General features: G+C 47.0%; 1 protein-coding gene across 1 annotated transcript in view; it reads left to right on the top strand.

The window, feature by feature from the left end:
- Positions 1-22,934, top strand: part of FPGS (folylpolyglutamate synthase) — a 158,419-nt gene that overhangs the window by 111,239 nt on the left and 24,246 nt on the right. The window contains exons 12-13 of the mRNA XM_069236954.1: positions 6,623-6,773; positions 16,420-16,495. Coding sequence (XP_069093055.1) covers positions 6,623-6,773; positions 16,420-16,495 — 227 coding nt within the window. The remainder of the gene's footprint in view (positions 1-6,622; positions 6,774-16,419; positions 16,496-22,934) is intronic.

The following is a 22,934-nucleotide window of genomic DNA, read 5'->3' as shown; positions in this document are numbered from 1 at the left end:
TATTTCACCGTTCCATCTAAATCAAACAGTGGAACTTCCAGTGTTCTTTCCACAGCCAGATACCGTAGCTGAAAGGGCACTACATACATTAGATGTCAAAAGAGCATTGATGTATTACATTGACAGAACAAAAAACATCAGAAAGACTAAACAACTATTTATTGCATTTCAAAAACCTCATGCAGGAAACCCAATATCAAAACAAGGTATAGCCAGATGGATAGTTAAATGCATCCAAATCTGCTACCTTAAAGCTAAACGACAGCTGCCCATTACACCAAGGGCACACTCAACCAGAAAGAAAGGTGCTACCATGGCCTTTCTAGGAAACATCCCAATGCAAGAAATATGTAAGGCAGCCACATGGTCTACGCCTCACACATTCACCAAGCACTACTGTGTAGATGTGTTATCCGCACAACAAGCCACAGTAGGTCAAGCCGTATTAAGAACATTGTTTCAGACTACTTCCACTCCTACAGGCTGATCCACCGCTTTGGGGAGATAACTGCTTACTAGTCTATGCAGAACATGCGTATCTACAGCGACAGATGCCATCGAACTGAAAATGTCACTTACCCAGTGTACATCTGTTCGTGGCATCAGTCGCAGTAGATTCGCATGTGCCCACCCGCCTCCCCGGGAGCCTGTAGCCGTTTGGAAGTTACCTTCAATTATTTATATATGTATCATCTCAACCTTAAATAGGTGCATACTTAGTCACTCCATTGCATGGGCACTATTACTACAATTCAACTCCTACCTCACCCTCTGCGGGGAAAAACAATCGAAGATGGAGTCGACGCCCATGCGCAATGGAGACAAAAGGAGGAGTCACTCGGTCCCGTGACTCGAAAGACTTCTTCGAAGAAAAACAACTTGTAACACTCCGGCCCAACACCAGATGGCGAGCTATTGCAAAACATGCGAATCTACTGCGACTGATGCCACGAACAGATGTACACTGGGTAAGTGACATTTTCAATATATATATATCTACATAGATATATCTATAGATATATCCATGTACCTAGATATATCTATCTACATAGATATATACATAGATATATACATATATTTTTTTTTAGTAGTTGTATGGTTTCCTTGGGGGCCAAAATGGCCCCCAGGGAAACCCTACAACATCTAAAAAAAAATTGCCCCCACAGGGGGTCACCCTGCCCACGGACGACCCCCTGTCATTTAATTTTTTTTTTTTTAAACAAAAAAAAAACCCCTGGGGGGGCACGATCGCGCCCCCCCCCCCCCCCCCCCAGGGGGCTCCTACCTTTTAAAAAAAATAAAATAAAATTATGCCGGGGGGGTGGGGGGGGGCGGCCCGTTTTCCGGGGGGGCCGCCCCCCAAAAGTGAAATCCCTGGTGTCTAGGGCGGTTTCCTGGCCCCCGATCGCAGCTGTGCTGCGATCGGGGGCCAGGAAACCGTTTCAGAAGGCCTTGTAAGAAAGGGGAGACTCTCCCCTTTCTTACGAGGCCTTCTGAAACTTTCTGGCCCCCGATCGCAGGTTCTGAAACTGTTTCTGGCCCCCGATCGCAGCACAGCTGCGATCGGGGGCCAGAAACAGTTTCAGAAGGCCTCGTAAAAAAAAAAAAAAAATTATGCCGGGGGTTTGGGTATTTCACCAGACCACAACAATCAGACCTGCGAAGCGTGCTGTTCTTTTCGGTCGAAGAAGATGCCTAGAGAACGAACGGCTCGTCAAATGGAAGTGGCATCTCAACAGACAGAAGACACCAGACATATTTGCAGACGAGCACGCGCAAGATGTGGAAGAGAGGGCCTTCTCTGTTCAAGATTCGGACTCTGATGTGCAGTCCGACATTGAGAGTCAACCTTTACAACCAGCACAAACTGTATTTAAAAAGTACTCTCCCATCGGATAAGATGAGGTCAGTGGTCCGCGACTACCTTCCAGCTATGGTTGTAGCCGATAAACTTATTTGGATGCCCCCACATACCAGCTCGGCACTGAAAAAAAGCAAGTCTTTGACATTGACCTATAGTAGTTCCATTTCTGCACCGACCAAACAAACTGTACCAACCACTTCGGCACTGAAACGCCAGGCAGCTACAATTTCAGTACTGAAATTTCCATCTAAAAAAAGCTTCAGAACCGAAAAAACAAGACTCTGACCCTGGACAGTCTATAACATCTCATACATCACAGGTGGAACTAATTTTGGAAGTTATGGGTGCTAGGCAGCACAGACTTCAAATTCAGCAAGGAACAGGGTGGATAACATCACCTACGCCACTTAACGAGGAAATTAACTTTTGAAGAAAGACTTGATTTCTCTGCCCCTCCAAAGATGACTATCAAAGAAAAGGCTTCTCTTCATACTCGTACATCTCCACCTTTATCTTCTACTCCACCTACATCTCCCACTCTTCTAGGGTTCTCACCACGTAGAGGGTGTCGGCATATAATGGATGCATTAGATGAACAGGACCAATGGGATGAGTACGATCCGGAGCCTATTACACCAAATGATCCGGATTTTTACCCAGCGAGACCTTCACCACCTGAGGATTCCCCATCATGCCAGCAGGTTATAGCAAGAACAGCAGCAGATCACAATGTAACTATGAACACTGACTCGATAGACGAGGATTTTTTATTTGACACCCTTGGTGCAACACACAAGGAAAGTAAATTCCTTCCACTGCTTCCAGGAATGATCAGACCCGCAGAAGAAATATTTAAAAAGCCGATGAGGGTTATCACTCCTAGTGTTGATTAAAAAGTACAGAGCTGCACCCACTGATTATTTATCTATGAGCACAAATTCCGCCAGACTATTGTGGCATCTACTGCACGACAAATAGCCAGTCAGCCGGGGACGCACCTCCTCCTGAAAAGTAAGAAAAAAATAGATGCTGCAGGGAAAAGTGGCAGATCAAGAAGCCAATCATTGGTCAATTGCCAGTGTTCAAGCTTTACTTTAGATATGACAGAGCTCTCTGGGATGCTATGGAGGAACTTTTACAATATCTACCAGAAAAACATTGTAGAAGAGGGATAGAGATTGTAAATGAGGGTCACACATTATCTAACCACTCCATTAGGTGTGCATGTGATGCTGCTGATACGGCAGCACGTAGTATTAACACAAGCGTCATTGTAAGATGTCATGCCTGGCTCATGTTCAGGCTTAAAACCAGAAGTTCAGCAGGCGGTTATAAATATGCCGTTCGATAAGGAGCATTTATTTGGTCCACAAGTGGATACCCCACTTGAAAAAATTAAACAAGGACAATCAAGCTGCCCGAGCCATGGGAGCGCTGCACGCCAGCACACAGGGGTAATGTGTGTCGTGCAGGGTTTAGTAGAGGATTCAGGTCATCACTTCAGGAACCAACAAGTCCAACTCAACCCACCTCCCAATACAACAGGTTATTTCAGAGGGTCATATAGAAGAAACCATAACAAGGGAAGAGGAAAACCATCTATATCCAGAGGCTCCTTGTCCGTCACCAAACAGTGACCTACCAGAAGTAATACGAACACACACCACTCCTGTAGGGGGAAGGTTACAACTCTTTTACCCCAATGGACTCCGTTACCACAGATCTATGGGTACTTCAAATTATCCAAATGATTGTCTGGAGCTCATTTCCACTCCTCCAAATATACCCCCTCGTGCACACACGCTCACAAGATCATCTCACTCTTCTCAAAGAGGAAGTAAATTGTCTTCTTCTAAAAAAGCAATAAAACCAATACAATACCAAGGAACAGGAGTTTACTCCCTGTATTTTCGAATACTCAAAATTGTTTGATATCTCAGACTCTAAAATCAGTACGTTCTATAAGAACATTTTCCCATGGTCACTCTTCAGGATGTTATTCCAAATAGGAGAGTTTAACAGCTCTAGATCTAAAGGACTCTTACTTTCCCATTACTCCTGCACACAGAAAATACCTTAGATTTGTAGTAGCTGGAAAGCGTTACCAATTCAAAGTGTTACCCTTCGGAGTCGCAACTGCTCCCAGAGTATTCACAAAACGCCTTGCAGTGGTTGCAGCATATCTTAGAAGAAAACAAATTCAGGTTTCCCTTATCTGAACGATGGCGTCTTGTATTGCCATAGTGCCTCATGCAAGACTGTGTCCTCTTGGACAGTGTGTCTCGTCAGTGGTCTCGGGCACAGGGTCAAATGGAAGATCTAGTGTTGTTGGACCGCCAGACTTACCTCTCTACATTGGTGGAATTCCACAAACCGTATGAAGGGGCGGTCCATTGTAGTCCCTGTGTCTCAGATTACACACAACAGATGCCTCAAACAACAGTTCAGGGAATATGGGACGACACTCACCGGTCTCTTCATATCAATTACCTCGAACTGCAAGCGAAATTCTTGGCAATGAAAGCATTCCTTTCACAGTTGCAACACAGCAGTGATGCGTACAGACAATGACTGTCATATACTATCTCCAGAAACTGGGGACACAATCTCAACAACTGTCCCTACTAGCACAATCAATATGAAAGTGGGCGATTCTTGCCAATATTCATAGTGGCACAATATCTCCTGGGCATGGGCGACCAGTTAGCAGATCGGCTAAGCAGGGCGCATCAACAAATACACGAGTGGGACCGCCACCCACAAGTCCTTCAACAATACTTCACAAAATGGGGAACACCTCAAATAGATCTGTTCGCAACAAAACAAAAAATGCCAAAACTTTGCCTCTAAGTACCTTCAGTCCAAGGGCAATGCTCTATGGATGAGTTGGTCAGGGATATCTGCTAATCCCCCCCCAACCCCCCCCCCCCTCATTCCTAGTCTATAAAATAAAACAATCTTCCCTCAGCATAATCTTGGTGGCCCATTCATGGCCACGTCAACCATGGTACACAACACTTCTGGCACTCTAAGTTGTTCCTCATCAAAAACTTCCCAACAGGCCAGATCCTGCGACACAAAAAACGGGGCCAAATAAGTGATCCAAATTCCAGTTCACTCAACCTAGCGATGTGGCTCCTGAAGTCATAGAATTTGGATATTTACGTTTACCACAGAAATGTATGGATATCCTAAAACACGCATGCAAACCTACCACTGGACAGTGCTCTGCGGCATAACGGAAACGTTTTGTTTGTTACTCTCAAACAAAAATCATTGCCCCCCCTTCAACCAACAGTATAGGACATTGTACAATATTTCTTACATTTACAAAAGGGACATTTAGCCTACACATCTATTAGCTTACGTTTAGCTGCATATCTGCAAAACAGGCAACATATTTCCTTGTTCAGAATTAAGAACGAAATAATTCCACCAAGGATTCCTCCAGCTCCATCTTGGAACTTAAACATTGTACTCACGACTCCTGGCTCCACCATCTGAGCCGCTCCACTCCTGCCCAGTACCATACCTTTCATGGAAAGTAGCGTTCGTAATTGCTATCACCTCTTGGGCTCCGTGAACTCCAGGCCCTAACTTTAGAAGAACCCTTCTTTCAGGTTCATAAAGAAAATATTGTATTAAGAACAAATCCAAAAGTCATTTCGCAATTTCATTTTAATCAAACAATAGAATTGCCAGTTTTCTTCCCAAAACCAGAATCGGTGTCGGAAAGAGCTCTACATACTCTGGATGGCAAGAGCTCTTTTGTATTATATAAACAGAACAAAAGCTTTTCGGAAAACAGAACAACTTTTTGTGGCTTTCTCATTACCACACAAAGGAGAAGCAGTATCTAAAACTATAGCAAGATGGATAATCAAATGCGTTCAAACTTGATATACTGAAGCTAAGACAATTACCGGTACCAGCTAGAGTACATTCCACTAGGAACAAAGGTGCATCCGTGGCCGTTCTATTTAATATACCGATGGCAAACAATTGTAAAGCAGCAACCTGGTCTACACCGCACACATTTACTAAACATTATCTTGTAGACGCCTTTGCCAGACAACCAGCAAATATTGGACAAGCCGTACTTAAAACACTTTTTCAGACAATTGCAACCTGTACACACTAGCCACTGCTTTATGGAGGGACTGCTGTACAGTCTGTGTACAGCATGTGTATCTGCAGCTACACGTGCCATCAAATGGAAAATGTTACCGGTAGACATCTGTACGTGGCAGGTAGTGCTGTAGATTCACATGCCCCCTCCCTCCTCCCCAAAAGTGTACAGATGTAAGTGTGTGTGTGTGTATATATATATATATATATACACATTGCATGGACCTTTTATATCCTACTATACTCTTCATTACTGCACTCTCCCACCTGTGGGCAAACAATCTAACAAAGGACTTGATACCCATGCGCACTATCACCGAGAGGAGGGGTCACTCAATCCGTGATAAACTTTCTTCGAATAAAACCAAGTTGTACTACTCTGAACACAACACTAGATAGTGAGCTTATGCGCAGCATGTGAATCTACAGCACTGCATGCCGTGAACAGATGTCTACTGGTAAGTAACATTTGTTTCTAAAAGTTGACAGACTGAGCATTAGATGACTAAATAACATTGAGCTTGGGGATCTTAAAGGATTTAAAGAGAAGCTTTTAAACTGTTATTACATGTTTGTAATAAGTTTATTTTCTATTCTGCTTTTTACTAATGGTTTCTCTTCTGCGTGAAGGACTGCAAGATACTGTGTGGCTGGGCCGCACCCAGATCCTGCACCGCGGGCCGATCTGCTACTACATTGACGGGGCTCACACCAGCAGCAGCGTGCAGGCCTGTGTCCGCTGGTTCCGCCATGTTGCGTTGAATGAAGACAAGCCGACCACGTAAGCGCCAGTTTCAGTTGATGGGGCCCGTGCTCCATCAAGATGATATGCTTTACCCTTCTCTTTACGAGGGTGTGCAGGGAGTTGCTCCTCACCGTTCCATGGGGAGCTGATCTCACACAGCTGAATCTCTAGGCGTTTGCTGCTGCTCTGCACGAGTGTCTGCTCGGAGCACGTTCCAGTTGGTGCGCTCCATTGCCTGTCTAAGGAGCTGTGTGCACTTGGTTGCGTGGGTTAGTTTCGAGGTCCTTGAAAAGTTCTCTTGTGTTGAGATGTGGATGATTTGGAGCACTGCCTTGATTTTGTTGGCCTTCGGCTGCTTTGATGGAACAGCTGTGTGTACCCCTAAACCTGCTCATGTGCCGGCCTCTTTGTAGCTAGACTTCCCTCTCCCCTTCAAAACTATATATTTGTGTTGAGTTCTGAGAAGTGGCAGCCATGTTAGAATGGTTAGTCGGGTATCTGGACTTGAAGCGCACAAACTCCTGAGACACTCAACACACTCCCATTCTTGAGACGGGGACAGCTAAGCACACATTCCTAAAACATGCATCCAGGCGTATATACCTCAGGCGCTTAAATAGACTCTGCAGTCTAGATGCGTCTTGAAGACTCCTAGCAAGGCACACTTTCCAAACACACATTTGTTACACGCTTTCGTAACAAACAAGACACACAGGCACATTTCTAATAAGCACATTCTTATGACAAACACATGTTCCTAGCACTCACACCTATAACACTCACAAAACAAGATTACTTTTAGAAAGACCCCATATAAGAACAAGAAAGGAACATTTGGTTCGATGGCATCTGTCGCTGTAGATACGCATGTTTTGCATAGCTCGCCATCTGGTGTTGGGTCGGAGTGTTACAAGTTGTTTTTCTTCGAAGAAGTCTTTCGAGTCACGGGACCGAGTGACTCCTCCTTTTGTCTCCATTGCGCATGGGCGTCGACTCCATCTTCGATTGTTTTTTTTCCGCCATCGGGTTCGGACGTGTTCCTGTCGCTCCGAGTTTCGGAACGGAAAAACAGCTAAATTTCGGAAGATTTTCGTTGGTATTGTTGCGTTCGGGATCGGCGTAGTCAGAATCAACACCGCATCGAAGATCGAAGAGCTCCGGAGCCCTTCGGGGTAGTTTTCGATCCCCGTCGGGGCCTGCTCGGCCCGACCGCATGTAGAAGAACGCCGATGGAACGGACCCCGTTCCGTTTCTGTCCCAAATGCCACAAAAAATACCCCTATTCAGACCAACACTTGGTCTGTAACCTGTGCCTATCACCTGAGCACAGTGAAGACACTTGCGAGGCCTGTCGGGCGTTCCGGTCCCGAAAAACACTCCGAGACCGTCGAGCAAGAAGACTTCAAATGGCGTCCACGCCAACAGCGCACCGAGAGTTCGAGGTACAGGAAGAGGAAGAAACCTTTTCAATACACGAATCGGACTCTGAGGAATTCGACGATCCACGAACCGTGAGTAAGACGTCAAAGCACTCATAAGAAGATTGTCAAGGCCCAGGGGACGCCACTGCCACCAGGCCATGGCTCCACCCATAAATTCGGTGACCGACCGTCGGCACCGAAAAAGGCCCAATCAGTGCCGAGACCGTCCGACTCCGGTCGAGACACCGGCACGCAGCCTTCTCGGGACCGAGACAGTGCTGGAGACATACATCGACACCGAGATAGCGGTGTAGACACGGCTCGACGCTGAGACAGCGGCACCGATGAAGATCGACGCCGAGATGTTTCGACTCCGAAAAAGAAAAAAGCCACCTCGGAGCCGAAAAAAGATGCAGACAGGGTTTCGGTGCCGAAACAACCTGCAACCGACCCAGTTTCAGGCTCTTATACCGAAGAGCAATCAATGACCTCCCAAATGTGAAAGCTTAGGTTTGAGGAAGACCTGCAATCCACCGATGTAGACCATACGCAGAAACGTATTTTTATACAGCAGGGGACAGGAAAGATAAGCACCCTTCCCCCTATTAGGAGAAAGAGAAGACTGGAATTTCAAACTGACCAAACACCACAAACAAAAATGGTGAAAAGGGTTACTCCGCCACCCTCTCCTCCACCTATAATTCACGTCTCACCAGCACAAACTCCATCACATTCCCCGGCTCACACCTCCATGAGCCAAGGTGACCAAGATCAGGACGCATGGGACTTATACGACGCCCCTGTGTCAGATAACAGTCCGGAGGCATACCCTACAAAGCCATCACCACCAGAAGACAGTACTGCATATTCTCAGGTGGTGGCTAGAGCAGCACAATTCCACAATGTAAGCCTCCACTCAGAACAAGTTGAGGATGACTTTCTATTCAACACCCTCTCAGCCACCCACAGCTCCTACCAAAGCCTGCCTATGCTCCCTGGTATGCTTCGGCACGCAAAAGACATCTTTAAGGAGCCGGTCAAAAGTAGGGCAATCACACCAAGGGTGGAAAAAAAGTATAAAGTGCCTCCTACAGACCCAATTTTCATAACTTCGCAGCTGCCACCAGATTCTGTCGTTGTAGGAGCAGCTAGGAAAAGGGCCAACTCCCACACATCTGGGGACGCACCACCCCCAGATAAGGAAAGCCGCAAGTTCGATGCAGCTGGAAAGAGTCGCAGCACAAGCTGCAAACCAGTGGCGCATCGCTAACTCACAGGCACTTCTTGCGCGCTATGACAGAGCCCATTGGGATGAGATGCAACATCTCATTGAACATCTACCCAAAGACCTACAAAAGAGGGCAAAGCAAGTGGTTGAAGAAGGACAGAACATTTCAAACAACCAGATACGCTCCTCCATGGACGCAGCAGACACAGCTGCAAGAACAATAAATACATCTGTGACCATCAGAAGGCATGCATGGCTACGAACGTCTGGGTTTAAACCAGAGATTCAGCAGGCAGTTCTCAATATGCCATTCAACGAAAAAGAACTGTTCGTGTCCTTTTTAAGTTTCTCAATCGCCGTGTCCACTTCTGGACCGGACACTGCTAAAGCCATGGGCGCACTCTACTCGCCGCAGAGCAGAGGAAATTACAGCACCTTCCGCAAAACACCCTTTAGAGGGGGGTTTCGGGGTCAGGCCACACAAGCCAGCACCTCACAGGCAACACCATCCAGTTACCAGGGACAGTACAGGGGAGGCTTTCGGGGCCAATATAGAGGAGGGCAATTCCCTAGGAATAGAGGAAAATTTCAAAGCCCCAAAACCCCTACAACCAAACAGTGACTCACATGTCACTCACCCCCTCCACACAACACCAGTGGGGGGAAGAATAAGTCATTATTACAAAGCATGGGAGGAAATCACTACAGACACTTGGGTTCTAGCAATTATCCAAAATGGTTATTGCATAGAATTTCTAAAATTCCCTCCAAACATACCACCAAGAGCACAAAATTTATCAAAACATCATTCCGAGCTCCTGGAGATAGAAGTTCAAGCACTATTGCAAAAGAACGCAATCGAGTTAGTACCAAACACACAAATAAACACAGGAGTTTATTCACTGTACTTCTTAATACCAAAGAAGGACAAAACGCTAAGACCAATCCTAGACCTAAGAATACTAAACACATACATCAAATCAGACCACTTTCACATGGTCACACTACAAGAAGTGTTACCATTGCTGAAACTACACGACTACATGACATTAGACCTCAAAGACGCGTATTTCCATATACCAATACATCCATCGCACAGGAAATACCTAAGGTTTGTATTCAAAGGAATACACTACCAATTCAAGGTACTGCCTTTCGGTTTAACAACCGCACCAAGAGTCTTTACCAAATGTCTAGCAGTAGTCGCTGCACACATCAGAAGGCAGCAAATACATGTATTCCCGTATCTAGACGACTGGCTAATCAAGTCCCGTTCGTTAATAACGTGCTCACACCACACAAATCAAATCATACAAACCCTCTACAAACTAGGGTTCACAGTCAACTTCGCAAAATCCAACATTCTGCCGCGCAAGGTACAACAATACCTAGGAGCCATAATAAACACAACAATAGGAGTAGCCACTCCAAGTCCACAAAGAATTCAAAATTTCAACATCCTACAACGCATGTATCCAACACAGAAGATACAAGCAAAGATGATATTACAACTCCTAGGCATGATGTCTTCATGCATAGCCATTGTCCCAAACGCAAGGCTGCACATGAGGCCCTTACAACAGTGCCTAGCATCACAGTGGTCACAAGCACAGGGTCACCTTACAGATCTGGTGTTAATAGACCGCCAAACTTACCTCTCACTTCTATGGTGGAACGATATAAATTTAAACAAAGGGCGGCCTTTCCAAGACCCAGTGCCACAATACGTAATAACAGATGCTTCCATGACAGGGTGGGGAGCACACCTCGATCAACCCATCATACAAGGACAATGGAACGTACATCAAACAAAACTGCATATAAATCACCTAGAACTACTAGCAGTTTTTCAAGCACTAAAGGCTTTTCAACCAATAATAGTTCACAAATACATTCTCGTCAAAACAGACATGACAACAATGTATTATCTAAACAAACAAGGGGGGACGCACTCAACGCAATTGAGCCTGCTGGCACAAAAGATATGGCGTTGGGCAATTCACAACCAAATTCGCCTAATAGCACAATTTATCCCAGGAATTCAGAATCAACTCGCAGACAATCTCTCTCAAGATCACCAACAGGTCCACGAATGGGAAATTCACCCCCAAATTCTGAACACTTCACGCTCTGGGGAACACCTCAAATAGACTTGTTTGCGACAAAAGAGAACGCAAAATGCCAAAACTTCGCATCCAGATACCCACACAAACAGTCCCAAGGCAATGCCCTATGGATCAACTGGTCAGGGATATTTGCCTACGCTTTTCCTCCTCTCCCTCTCCTTCCTTATCTGGTAAACAAACTCAGTCAAAACAAACTCAAACTCATATTAATAGCACCAACTTGGGCAAGGCAACCCTGGTACACAACGCTGCTAGACCTATCAGTAGTACCCCACATCAAACTGCCCAACAGGCCGGATCTGTTAACACAACACAACCAAACGATCAGACACCCAGATCCAGCATCGCTGAATCTAGCAATCTGGCTCCTGAAATCCTAGAATTCGGACACTTACAACTTACCCAAGAATGTATGGAAGTCATAAAGCAAGCCAGAAGGCCATCCACCAGGCACTGCTATGCCAGTAAATGGAAGAGGTTTGTTTGCTACTGCCATATTAATCAAATCCAACCATTACACGCAACCCCAAAACATGTAGTGGGTTACTTGCTTCACTTACAAAAATCTAACCTAGCTTTCTCTTCCATTAAAATACACCTTGCAGCAATATCTGCATACCTGCAGCCTACCTATTCAACTTCCCTATATAGGATACCAGTCATTAAAGCATTCATGGAGGGCCTTAAAAGAATTATTCCACCAAGAACACCACCTGTTCCTTCATGGAACCTAAATGTTGTCTTAACTAGACTTATGGGTCCACCTTTTGAACCCATGCACTCCTGCGACATACAGTTCCTAACCTGGAAGGTTGCATTTCTCATCGCCATTACTTCCCTAAGAAGAGTAAGCGAGATTCAGGCGTTTACAATACAAGAACCTTTTATACAACTACACAAAAATAAGGTCGTCCTAAGGACTAATCCTAAATTTCTACCAAAAGTAATTTCACCGTTCCATCTAAATCAAACAGTGGAACTTCCAGTGTTCTTCCCACAGCCAGATTCCGTAGCTGAGAGGGCACTACATACTTTAGATGTCAAAAGAGCATTAATGTATTACATTGACAGAACAAAGAGCATCAGGAAAACTAAACAGCTATTTATTGCATTCCAAAAACCTCATGCAGGAAACCCAATATCAAAACAAGGTATAGCCAGATGGATAGTTAAATGCATCCAAATCTGCTACCTTAAAGCTAAACGACAACTGCCCATTACACCAAGGGCACACTCAACCAGAAAGAAAGGTGCTACCATGGCCTTTCTAGGAAACATCCCAATGCAAGAAATATGTAAGGCAGCCACATGGTCTACGCCTCACACATTCACCAAGCACTACTGTGTAGACGTGTTATCCGCACAACAAGCCACAGTAGGTCAAGCCGTATTAAGAACATTGTTTCAGACTACTTCCACTCCTACAGGCTGATCCACCGCTTTTGGGGAAATAACTGCTTACTAGTCTATGCAGAACATGCGTATCTACAGCGACAGATGCCATCGAACTGAAAATGTCACTTACCCAGTGTACATCTGTTCGTGGCATCAGTTGCTGTAGATTCGCATGTGCCCACCCGCCTCCCCGGGAGCCTGTAGCAGTTCGGAAGGTACCTTCAACTATTTGTATATATATTATTTTAACCTTAAATAGGTACATACTTAGTCACTCCATTGCATGGGCACTATTACTACAATTCAACTCCTACCTCACCCTCTGCGGGGAAAAACAATCGAAGATGGAGTCGACGCCCATGCGCAATGGAGACAAAAGGAGGAGTCACTCGGTCCCGTGACTCGAAAGACTTCTTCGAAGAAAAACAACTTGTAACACTCCGACCCAACACCAGATGGCGAGCTATGCAAAACATGCGAATCTACAGCGACTGATGCCACAAACAGATGTACACTGGGTAAGTGACATTTTCATTATATGTCCTGACAGTGAAATATTGCTAAATTCGTTTTTCACTGTTGCAAGGCCTGTCCCTCTCATAGGTTAACATAGGGGCTACCTTTATATCTGATTGAAGTGTAGATTCCCTTTGGGAGCGGATGGACATATGGAGTTTGGGGTCTCTGAGCTCACAATTTAAAAATACATCTTTTAGTAAAGTTGATTTTAAGATTGTGCATTTGAGAATGCCACTTTTAGAAAGTAGGCATTTTCTTGCTTAATCCATTCTGTGACTCTGCCTGTTTGTGGATTCCCTGTCTGGGTCAGTTTGACAGTTGGGCTGTTCACACCTTTCCTCTAGATAGTGACACAAAGGGGACTGGGGTGTAGCCCACATATCCTGATGAGCCATCTGGGCTGGGGGGAGGAGTGGTCACTCACACCTGAAAGGACTGTGCCTGCCCTCACACAATGCTGTCTTTGACCCCCTGGTGAGTGTCTGGGGCCTGGCCTGGACAAGGAAGGTTCTTGCAAACACTTGAGACTTTGCTTTGAAGTTTGGAAACTTCAAAGGCAGAACTGGGTAGAAGAAGCAGACCCAAAACCCCAGACTTTTAGAATCTTTCTGGAATAAAGAGGAACCTCTTCCCAAGAGAAGAGCTGAAGGAGGAGTAACTCTCCCTTTGCTGTGTTGCTTTGCTGGACTGGCCTGCAGTTGCTGCTTCTGCCTTAAGAGTGCAAAGGGTGAACTTTGCTGTGTGTCCTGCTTGAGAGAGTCCTCCAGGGGCTTGGAGTAGAGCTTGCCTCATGTTGGAAGTCTCAGGGACACCAAAGACTTCAGCTTCCTCGACCTGCAGCACTGGGAACTGTGTGTTTTGTGCTGTTCAAGAGGAGAAACCACCACAACGCCTCCAACGACGCAGCTGGCCTGCACCGTGACCTGCTGATGCCGCACGGAGTCGCATTGCCCCACTTCGCACCGCGACCCTGGTCTCGCCGACGCAGTCATCCGACGACTTCTCCAAGCCGCTGATCCTGTGGGCCCCGCACTCTGGCATCACCTGCTCACACCGCAGCCTCGGCATCCCAGACGACGACGCTCCTGCTGACACCGGTGCCGCTGCCTGCACCGTGGCCTGTGAACACCGCTCGTGAGGAGCAAGAAGCACAGTCCCGTCCCGCAGCCCTGTTCCACTGACGCCAGCACCATCGGCTCCAGTGTCGTCACCAGGCATCCTTGCCTGCACTGTTGCTTGTGGACACCGCTCGTGAGGGTCACAAAGCACCATCCCGCACCGCTGGCTTGGGCCTACAGACGACCGTTCTTCTGCAACAATGCCGCTGCCTGCACTGTGACCTGTGGACACCGCACATTGCACCACCCTGCTTCACACCGCATCCCTGGTCTCACCGATGACGCTGGACACAGTCACCGAGCCGTTGCCTGCACCGTGACCTGTGGGCACCGCACGTCACATCGTCCCGCTTCGCACCGCAGCTCTGACGCCATCCCCGCCAGCGCACCGATTTTCATCAGCCTGGATTTCGATCCCCGAAGTGCATGACTTCAAGGGCCTGACGACTCCTGCAGCAACGCCGCTCTCCGGAGCTCACCGTGAGGATCATGACGCCCTGCGAATCCAAGGTACTGTTTGTGGGTCTTCCCGACACCTCAGCTGGCCGGCAACGGCGAGGCCAGCCTGAACTTTTGGTCTTGTTGTTCACGACGCCGTGATAGCCCCAGGTGGAGTTATCGACTTCAAGGAACTGTATTGTTAAGTACGTCTTACAGCATTCATATTTTTATTACTGTATGCTGGATTTTTTTATATCGTATTTGGTCTTTTTTTATAGCTAAATATTGGCTATTTTTCTAAAACTGGTGTGGTGTCCTTTTGTAGTGTGTTCACTTATTACTGTGGGTTATGTGCAAATGCTTTACACATTGCTTCTGAGATAAGCCTGACTGCTCGTGCCAAGCTACCAAGGGGGTGAGCGGGGGTTAACTGAGCAGGTATCTCCCTTATCCTGACTAAAGTGAGGGTCCCTACTTGGACAGGGTGCAAACCGACTGCCAACTAGAGACCCCATTTCGAACACTCCCCCATCCCCCAGTCTGTCACCTGGCCCAGGGATAGTCTCCTTGTGGTCAAGTAATTTTATTTGACACAACCTCAGTGGCAGCTCCAGTATGGTATCAATGCTGGTAGGTTTCCGTGGAGCAGCTGGGCCTCCGGATGCTTTACATTCACCTGTGATGAGTTAGAAATACAAAATCTCACGAGAATTGTGCCAGATCTTCAGCGTCAGTGGGATGGCCCAGTCCTATAAGGGCCACTCTTGGCCTGTGCATGCCGCCTGCACGGCGGGAGCTTGCCCCTGGTTTAAACAAGCACCTCCTGGTGGGCACCACACTGGGCGGGCCAGCACAAGGGATTCTGGGGGGCCGGTAGTCCTTGGCCCTGCTTTTGCATTCCTCTGATTCCCCCGCCCGTCCCCCCCCACGCAGCGGGAGCTCGCCCCTGATTTAAATAAGTGCCTCCTGGAGCAAACAACACTGTGGCCAGGATGGCGCAAAGGATTCCTGGGGCCGGTAGTCCTTAGCCCCGCTGATGATGGCCAGTATGGTTAGCTGAGGTTTGAGTTTGATGTCTTTGCATTGGTTTAGTGTGTTGGTTGGGTTTGTCTGGTATGGTTAGTTGAGGTTGATGTCTTTGCATTGGTTTAGTGTGTTGGGTGGGTGTGATGTAGGTTATGGTTAGCTGAGGTTTGATTTGTGCCTGCATTGGTTTTGCTAGGTGGGTTTAATGTCTTCTATGGTTAGCTGAGTTTGGCTGTGGTCTCCTTTAGTTGGATGGTGAATTGTACTAATGGATTGGCAGTAGTTTGTGGAAAGCTGGAGGGCTTCAGCATTTGTGGGGTGGAGCAAGGAGGGTCTTGTTTTGGTGGTGGGGAAGGAAGATTTGATACGGATGTTGGTGGTTTATGCTTCATTTCTTTTCTTGTTTAGTGGTTCGGTAGTTCGAGTGCTGCTGTTCAACGCCACAGGGGAGCGCGACACTGGTGCCCTGCTAAAGCTGCTTCAGGTAAGGGTCGGGTACCTTGGCTGACCTCGCTGGTGGTGGGAGGCAGAATGTGGCGAGAGCTCCAGATCTCTGGGGGAAGAGCGGGGAACCTGCTTAAGCAGTAAAACGGAAATGACAGATGGAGCTGATGCCAGTTTGAAGAGTGCAGGTTAATCTATCATCAAAAGTGAAACCCTGGATCTTGCACCGTAAACTGGTATAGGGCAAGAGTCTAGCAAAGGGGGGGTTGGGGGAGAGGGGTGGGTTGGGTGGTCCCTCTGAGAAAAGGTCCCTTTTTGATATTGTTTGCCTCCATTTTGTCTGGTATGTGATGTAGCCTAGACATTGTAGTGCCCAGGGTCCCTGCTATCCAGGTTACCAGGGCCAGATCTCTTTCCCTAAACTGTTGTGATGCATTGGCACAATTGGACACACGTTAGGTGCCGCTATAAGTCCCTAGTAAAAGATACTTAGCTACCCAGGGAATGGGGTACTAAGGGTAGGCCCAGAGGGCAGCAGCACTAATTACGCCACCCTGTAGGGCGATGCACCCAGTCCTACCATTGTAGGCTGAGTACTCTGGGGCAAACCTAAAACACAAACTCAACATGGACCACTCCGTGCCCTTTCCACCCTACACTGCATATGTTGTGGGTAAGTCACCCCTCTAGCTGGTCTTCCAGCCCTAAGGCAGGGTGCACTATAATGTATGTAAGGGCATAGTTGCATGAGCAATATGCCCCCACTGTTTCCTTGCTAAACCTGGGACATAGTGAGTGAGCAGAGCAGCCATTTTACATGCATGTGCTGGACACTGGTCAACACGAGTTTCCCAGTTACATGATGGCTACTCTGAACCCTGGTTTAAGTATCAAACAACTCAATGATAAATCCAAACTGGTACCAGTATTGGATTTATTACTAAATGTAACCGGGGTGACATTAAAGGTGCTCCCTTCAAACTCTTAACTACCCTGGCATGGTTGCTGACTGGTTCTATCTAGCCTGCCACTGCCAGACATCTAATCTACAACCTTGGGGTGAGAGAACCTCCTCTCATAGTTGCAGAACAAAGCCCTTCCTAGGTGGAGGTGCTAACCCCTCCCTCAGGAATGAGCCCTGCCCTGGTGGCAAGCTTCAAAGTGCTTACCACCTTTGAAACTCGACCCCCAGGCCGGCTGCAGATGGCTGCCTTTATTGCAGACTCCCGCTTTTGGACAGGAGCAACAGCAGGAAAACACACAAAGGATAGGAGAAGTGGCCCCACCTGGCATGCACCACCCCTAGGGTGTTGCCTGCAAGGTAGAACCTCCATTTAATTTTTCCTACATCTTAGATGGAAGAAAAATAGCCAATTGGGTGTAGGGAAGTGACCCTTGCCCACAGGAAGTGGGTGTAGCCAATCTAAGGTAGATGACTCATTGGTCCCTACCAAGTTCCCTCTAAAACACCCACTAAACACAGTACTTAGTGGGCATCCCTAGACCAAGAGATTAGATTCGATGGACAAGACCAGCACCAAGAAGATCCTAGGCACGAGAATTGTGACCTGGTGCATCAAAGTGCCAAATCCTGCCTGCTGCACCCAGGACCAGACAGTCACTGCTGAGGAGCTGCTGGAAAACTAGACAACTCTACAAAACCCCCAGGGGACCTCCAGGCTTTAGAAGTCACCAGAGTATTCCCTCCAGAGTGGAGGTACCATTCTAAAACCAGAAGAAACCAACAAACCAGTGAGGGTCACTTCACTGACCAGCTGCTAACTCCCGAACCAGATCCTGCAGCTGGGCCAAACTAGACACAGGACTGTGTGGACAAACCCTGTCAGAGTGCCAAGTTTGGTGACATTGCGCCCTCCAGTGGCCCTACAGTGCCAATACCCTGGATATTGGTTGGCTGATGTCGAACATCCAGAAAAACAGTCCACCAGGGGCTGCAAAAGGTCCAGGAAGAAGCCCCAGTCAACTGACTTTTTATGTATTTTTAAAAGTGATCCTCCATTGAAATCTATAGTGCGTAATTATGCATTAAAAATAGTATTTTTCTTAAACTTCAAAAATTCATACCTCAAAGTACTTAACCAATTTTGATAAGCTTGGTCTTAAATCACGTACAAATGTGAAGTTCTTTTATAAATTGGTCTCCAGTTACTCTTTAAGTGTGAGTTGCAGGATTGATGCTGTGAGTACAACAAATGCTTTGCACTTCTCCAAGATTGGCCTAACTGTGCGATCAAGTTAACTTAAAAAGTAGAGCAGAAGGTGATCTATTTGCTAACCCTGTGAATCGTGGTGCTTGACCCTCTGCACAGTAGTAGCTTTGCACACTACAGAGGGCCAGCCTCCTACATTTGGTAGATCAGCGGTGGGATAAAGACTTTGCATTTGCGGATACCATGGTCAATTTTGTGAGCAGCCGGATAACTCTCAAATTGATTTTAATTATTTTTTTGATTTTTTCAATCAACGTAATATTTTTTGCAGACTTTTACGGTAATCATTAGGACCATGGTTAGGTCCTTACAACTTCAGCAAAATGTTTTTAAAAGTCTTTACTTTAGTTGGCTCAACCAAAAAGAGGATTCTAAATTCTTAAAAAGGTAACGACTTTAATAAAATAAAAATGTCCGATGCGGAGGTCAGAACCCAGGAGCTCGACCTGGAACCTTATAAGGCATATACCTATGACCAATTACAGAGACTCTGCAGACAGTACCAAAGTCATACTGGAAAAAGCCCCAGTGCAGAGAAACTTACATTTCTGGTGGCCCAGCACGAAAAAGATAACCCCCTGATAAAGATGATTCATATATGGTGGGTGAAGAAGCCCCTGTGGATAATGGTGAGGGTAGCTCATCTACCAGAAGCTCTAGCGCACCCACAGAAACAGACCTGGACATTGCCAGGCTGACCAAGAGGCTGGCCTTAAAGAGCCAGCTTTTGGAAATAGAAAAGGGATGGAAAGAGTTGGACATAGGACCCATCTCTGGTGGCAGCATCCAAATATTGAGGGAGAAATCCTTCAACTTCAAACTCCCAAAAGGAGTTGTGCCTCCCTTCACTGAAGGGATGATGTAGTAAGATGGTTTTCTGCCTTTGAAAGAGGCTGTATTGGGAGGGAAATTGAGAAAGCATTGGGACACACTGTTGGAGTTATTCTCAGGAAAGTGCAGGGATAGGCTCCTGACCCTGAATGAGGCAGATTCTAAATCCTGTGACCTCATGAAGGGTACCCTGATTGAGGCCTTTGGATTGTTTTTTTCAGGGAGGGTCAAATCCTAGAGCCAAACCTGGGATGACTTTGTGGACTATTCAGTAAAAAATGCTGGGTGGTTGGCTAGCTGGGAACAAGGTACAAGATTGTGATGGGCTGTATAATTTATTTATGAAATAGCATCTGTTGAGTAAGTGTTCCATTGATTGGGCCCAGGTCTACCAGGTGCTGATGTAGCCTCTTTTCCCTCAATAACTGGGGAGGAAGGCAGACTGGTCCAAGCCAGGGTGACCAAACCTGCCACTGGTTGGGGGAGACCAAAAGAAAGTGGCCAACCCACCCCCCTCCCCCCAAGGGAAAGATGGGAGCCAGGGTAAAAACAAGTCTTCTCAAGGCCCCTTCAAATCTGCACAGGTGGGTGGCCCAGAGACTACTCACAGTCCAGGGGAGCGTACAAAGGAAGACGCTGACCCCTGCAAGGCTTGCTGCCATGACTGCAAAACCAAAGGGCACCAAACTGGAGACTCTGGCTGTAAAAACAAAGACTGCCTGTAGTCAACCGGCAGTAAATGCAGTTGCTAATCTCCAGATGGGGTCAGAGGCGTGGCCTGACCATGTCAGTGTCCCACAGAGGCAATATTAGTCACTGAGATGGGGTAGAATTATCCTGTGCTGCCTGGCCAAGTACTATGCAAAAATACAGGCAGCACCCTTTGATTAATGGGGAAAAGGTAGAAGCACTGAGGGACGCAGGAGCTAGTGTTACCATGGTAACTCAGCACTTGGTCCACTCATATCAGTCCCTGGTAGAGAAGTCTTATCCTGTCATCAATGAGACAAACTTCCATCCCATGGCTATGGTAACCTTTGATTTGGAGGGAGTAGTAGGGCAAACAAGTGGTTGTCCTCATCCATCCCTGTAGATTGCCTGCTTGGAAATGACCTGGAGCATCCCCCCTGAGATGCGGTAGAGCTTAAGACCCATGCAGCAATGCTTGGAATCCCTGACTGCCCTTGTGTCAAGACTAGGGCACAGAGCAGACTTCAGATAGAAAAAGGAGAGCTCAATCCTGAAATAGTGGATCAGCCTCCCAAGAGAAGGCAAGAAGACTGGGGAACCAGTTTAAAAACAGATCACAGATCAGGATCCCTCTCCTGGAGGAGAGGATTTGCCTGTCTTGCCAGGAACTGAGCCTGAAGAGCTTGGGCCCTACCACAGGGAGTTCTTGGCCCCAGGGCGACCCTCCAGGGAAGAACTGTGCCACTCTTGAAGGCAGAGGCAGCAAGCTGCCCAGGAGGAGTTAGGAAATGGCAGTAGTGCCTACAGGGTGTATTAAGAGGCAGGACTCCTGTACACTGAGGCCATAAACCTCAAACCTGGTGCAACCAGGAGGATGGTAGTGCCCCAGCAGTTCAGAGATTTTCTTTTCACCATAGTCCATGAAATTCCCCTAGCTTGGCATCTGGGCCAAAGTAAACTTGGAGTAGGTTAGGTAATGACTTATTGGCCACAAATGTCCCAAAAAGTGAAGAACTCTTGTCAGTCCTGTGCCGCCTGCCAAGCCAGTGGCAAAGCAGGTGGACACTTAAAGACCCCCTTAATGCTCTCTTTGTGGTTGAGGGTTCCCTTTGAAAGGGTAGGCATTGACAATGTTGCCCCCTTGACCCGCAAACAGCATCAGGACACGGGTACATACTGGTAGTTGTGGATCATGCAACTAGATATCCTGAGGCTATACCCTTTAGGACTATTTCTGCTCCTGCAGTTACAAAAGCCAACCTGGGTATCTTCACCAGGTTAGGATTCCCCTAGGAGGTAGTATCAGACAGAGGCTCAAACTTCATGTCTGCATACTTAAAATGTGTGCCACGAAGTTCACCACCCCATACCATCCTCCAACAAATGGGCTGGTAGAAAGGTTCAACCAGACCCTAAAAGGTATCATTGGAGGACTCCCTTAAAAGCTCTGCAGGAGATAAGATATCCTACTTCCTTGCCTGCTGTTTGCCTACAGGGAAGTGACAAATGGTAGTAGGTTTCTCTTCATTTGAACTTGTTTGGGCGTCCTGTTAGGGGACCACTAAGTCTTGTTAGGGAAGGCTGGAGAAGCCTCTCAGAGCCCAAGTAAGATATTATGTAAGTGCTTGCCCTAACGTTCAAAAATGGCTAATTACATGGAGAAAGCCAGCAAAAATCTCCAGGCCAGCCAGGAGCTGCAAAAATCTCTGGTATGACCAGAAAGCTGCTATGGTGGAGTTCCAACCAGGGCAGAAAGTTTGGGTGTAGGAGACTGTTGATCCAAAGCCCCCTCAGGACAAATGGTCTGGGCCCTACCCCATACTTTAAAGGGGAGGTTAGTTATTTAGTTGATCTAGGCAGTTGCAAAAACTCAAAGAATTATACATGTCCACTGCCTAAAACCCTTTTATGATGGAGCTGATGTGACCATGTTCATGGTTACAAATGAGGGACAAGAATGAGTGAACCCCTCCCTGATTTCCTCTCCAGCAACCCACAAGATGGTTCTGTTGGTGGAGTGGTCTTATCAGACCATCACAGGACAACAGCAGAGTGATAGGCAAGTCTTCAGCCAGTACGCTGGACTGTTCGCTCTGACCCCTGGAAAAGCAAACTGGTGTGCCCATGATGTGGACACTTGTGACCAGATTTATTGACAGTCAGACCATATCATAGAGAGTATACAAGCAGAGGTTAAGGCCCATGAACAGACACACACCTCCACACTGGTGAAATTAAATGCCGGAAAAGAGCCTTGGGAGTGACAGTGGTTTAATATGTTCACAGGTGGGCTGTAAGATGAGACCTGCATAATATTCTCATAAGAGAGATGTGAGTATTGACATCCACAAAAACAGAATGTAGGTACTGGGTCTCGAAGGCAGCAGTTGTTAGACATCTGTAAATTCAGATCTCAGAAGACATAGCTGTGGAATGAGGCCTTATAAGACACACATGAAAAAATGTCAAGTCAGAGTTTTGGAAGAGAGCTGTAAAGTGAGGTCTTGGAGAAGACATCAGTGCAGCGGGCCATCTCAGGAAGTGTGTGTGAGGGGAGAGACCAGAGTTGTCGTCGCTATTGGCAACTGCCTCCGTCTGTCACATGAAAGGGGCGTGACTGGGACAGTCAGTGGTGAGGGAAGAGACGGGCTTGAAAGACATACAAATGAGAGAAAAGACAAGGAGATGGAGGGACATAGGGAGGGGAGACAGCTAAAGCAGAGACGG

The sequence above is a fragment of the Pleurodeles waltl genome, chromosome 6, assembly GCF_031143425.1.
Source record: "Pleurodeles waltl isolate 20211129_DDA chromosome 6, aPleWal1.hap1.20221129, whole genome shotgun sequence".
Lineage (NCBI taxonomy): Eukaryota > Metazoa > Chordata > Amphibia > Caudata > Salamandridae > Pleurodeles > Pleurodeles waltl.
Note: the sequence above shows the minus strand (reverse complement) of the source record. Positions and strands in the feature narration are given on the sequence as shown.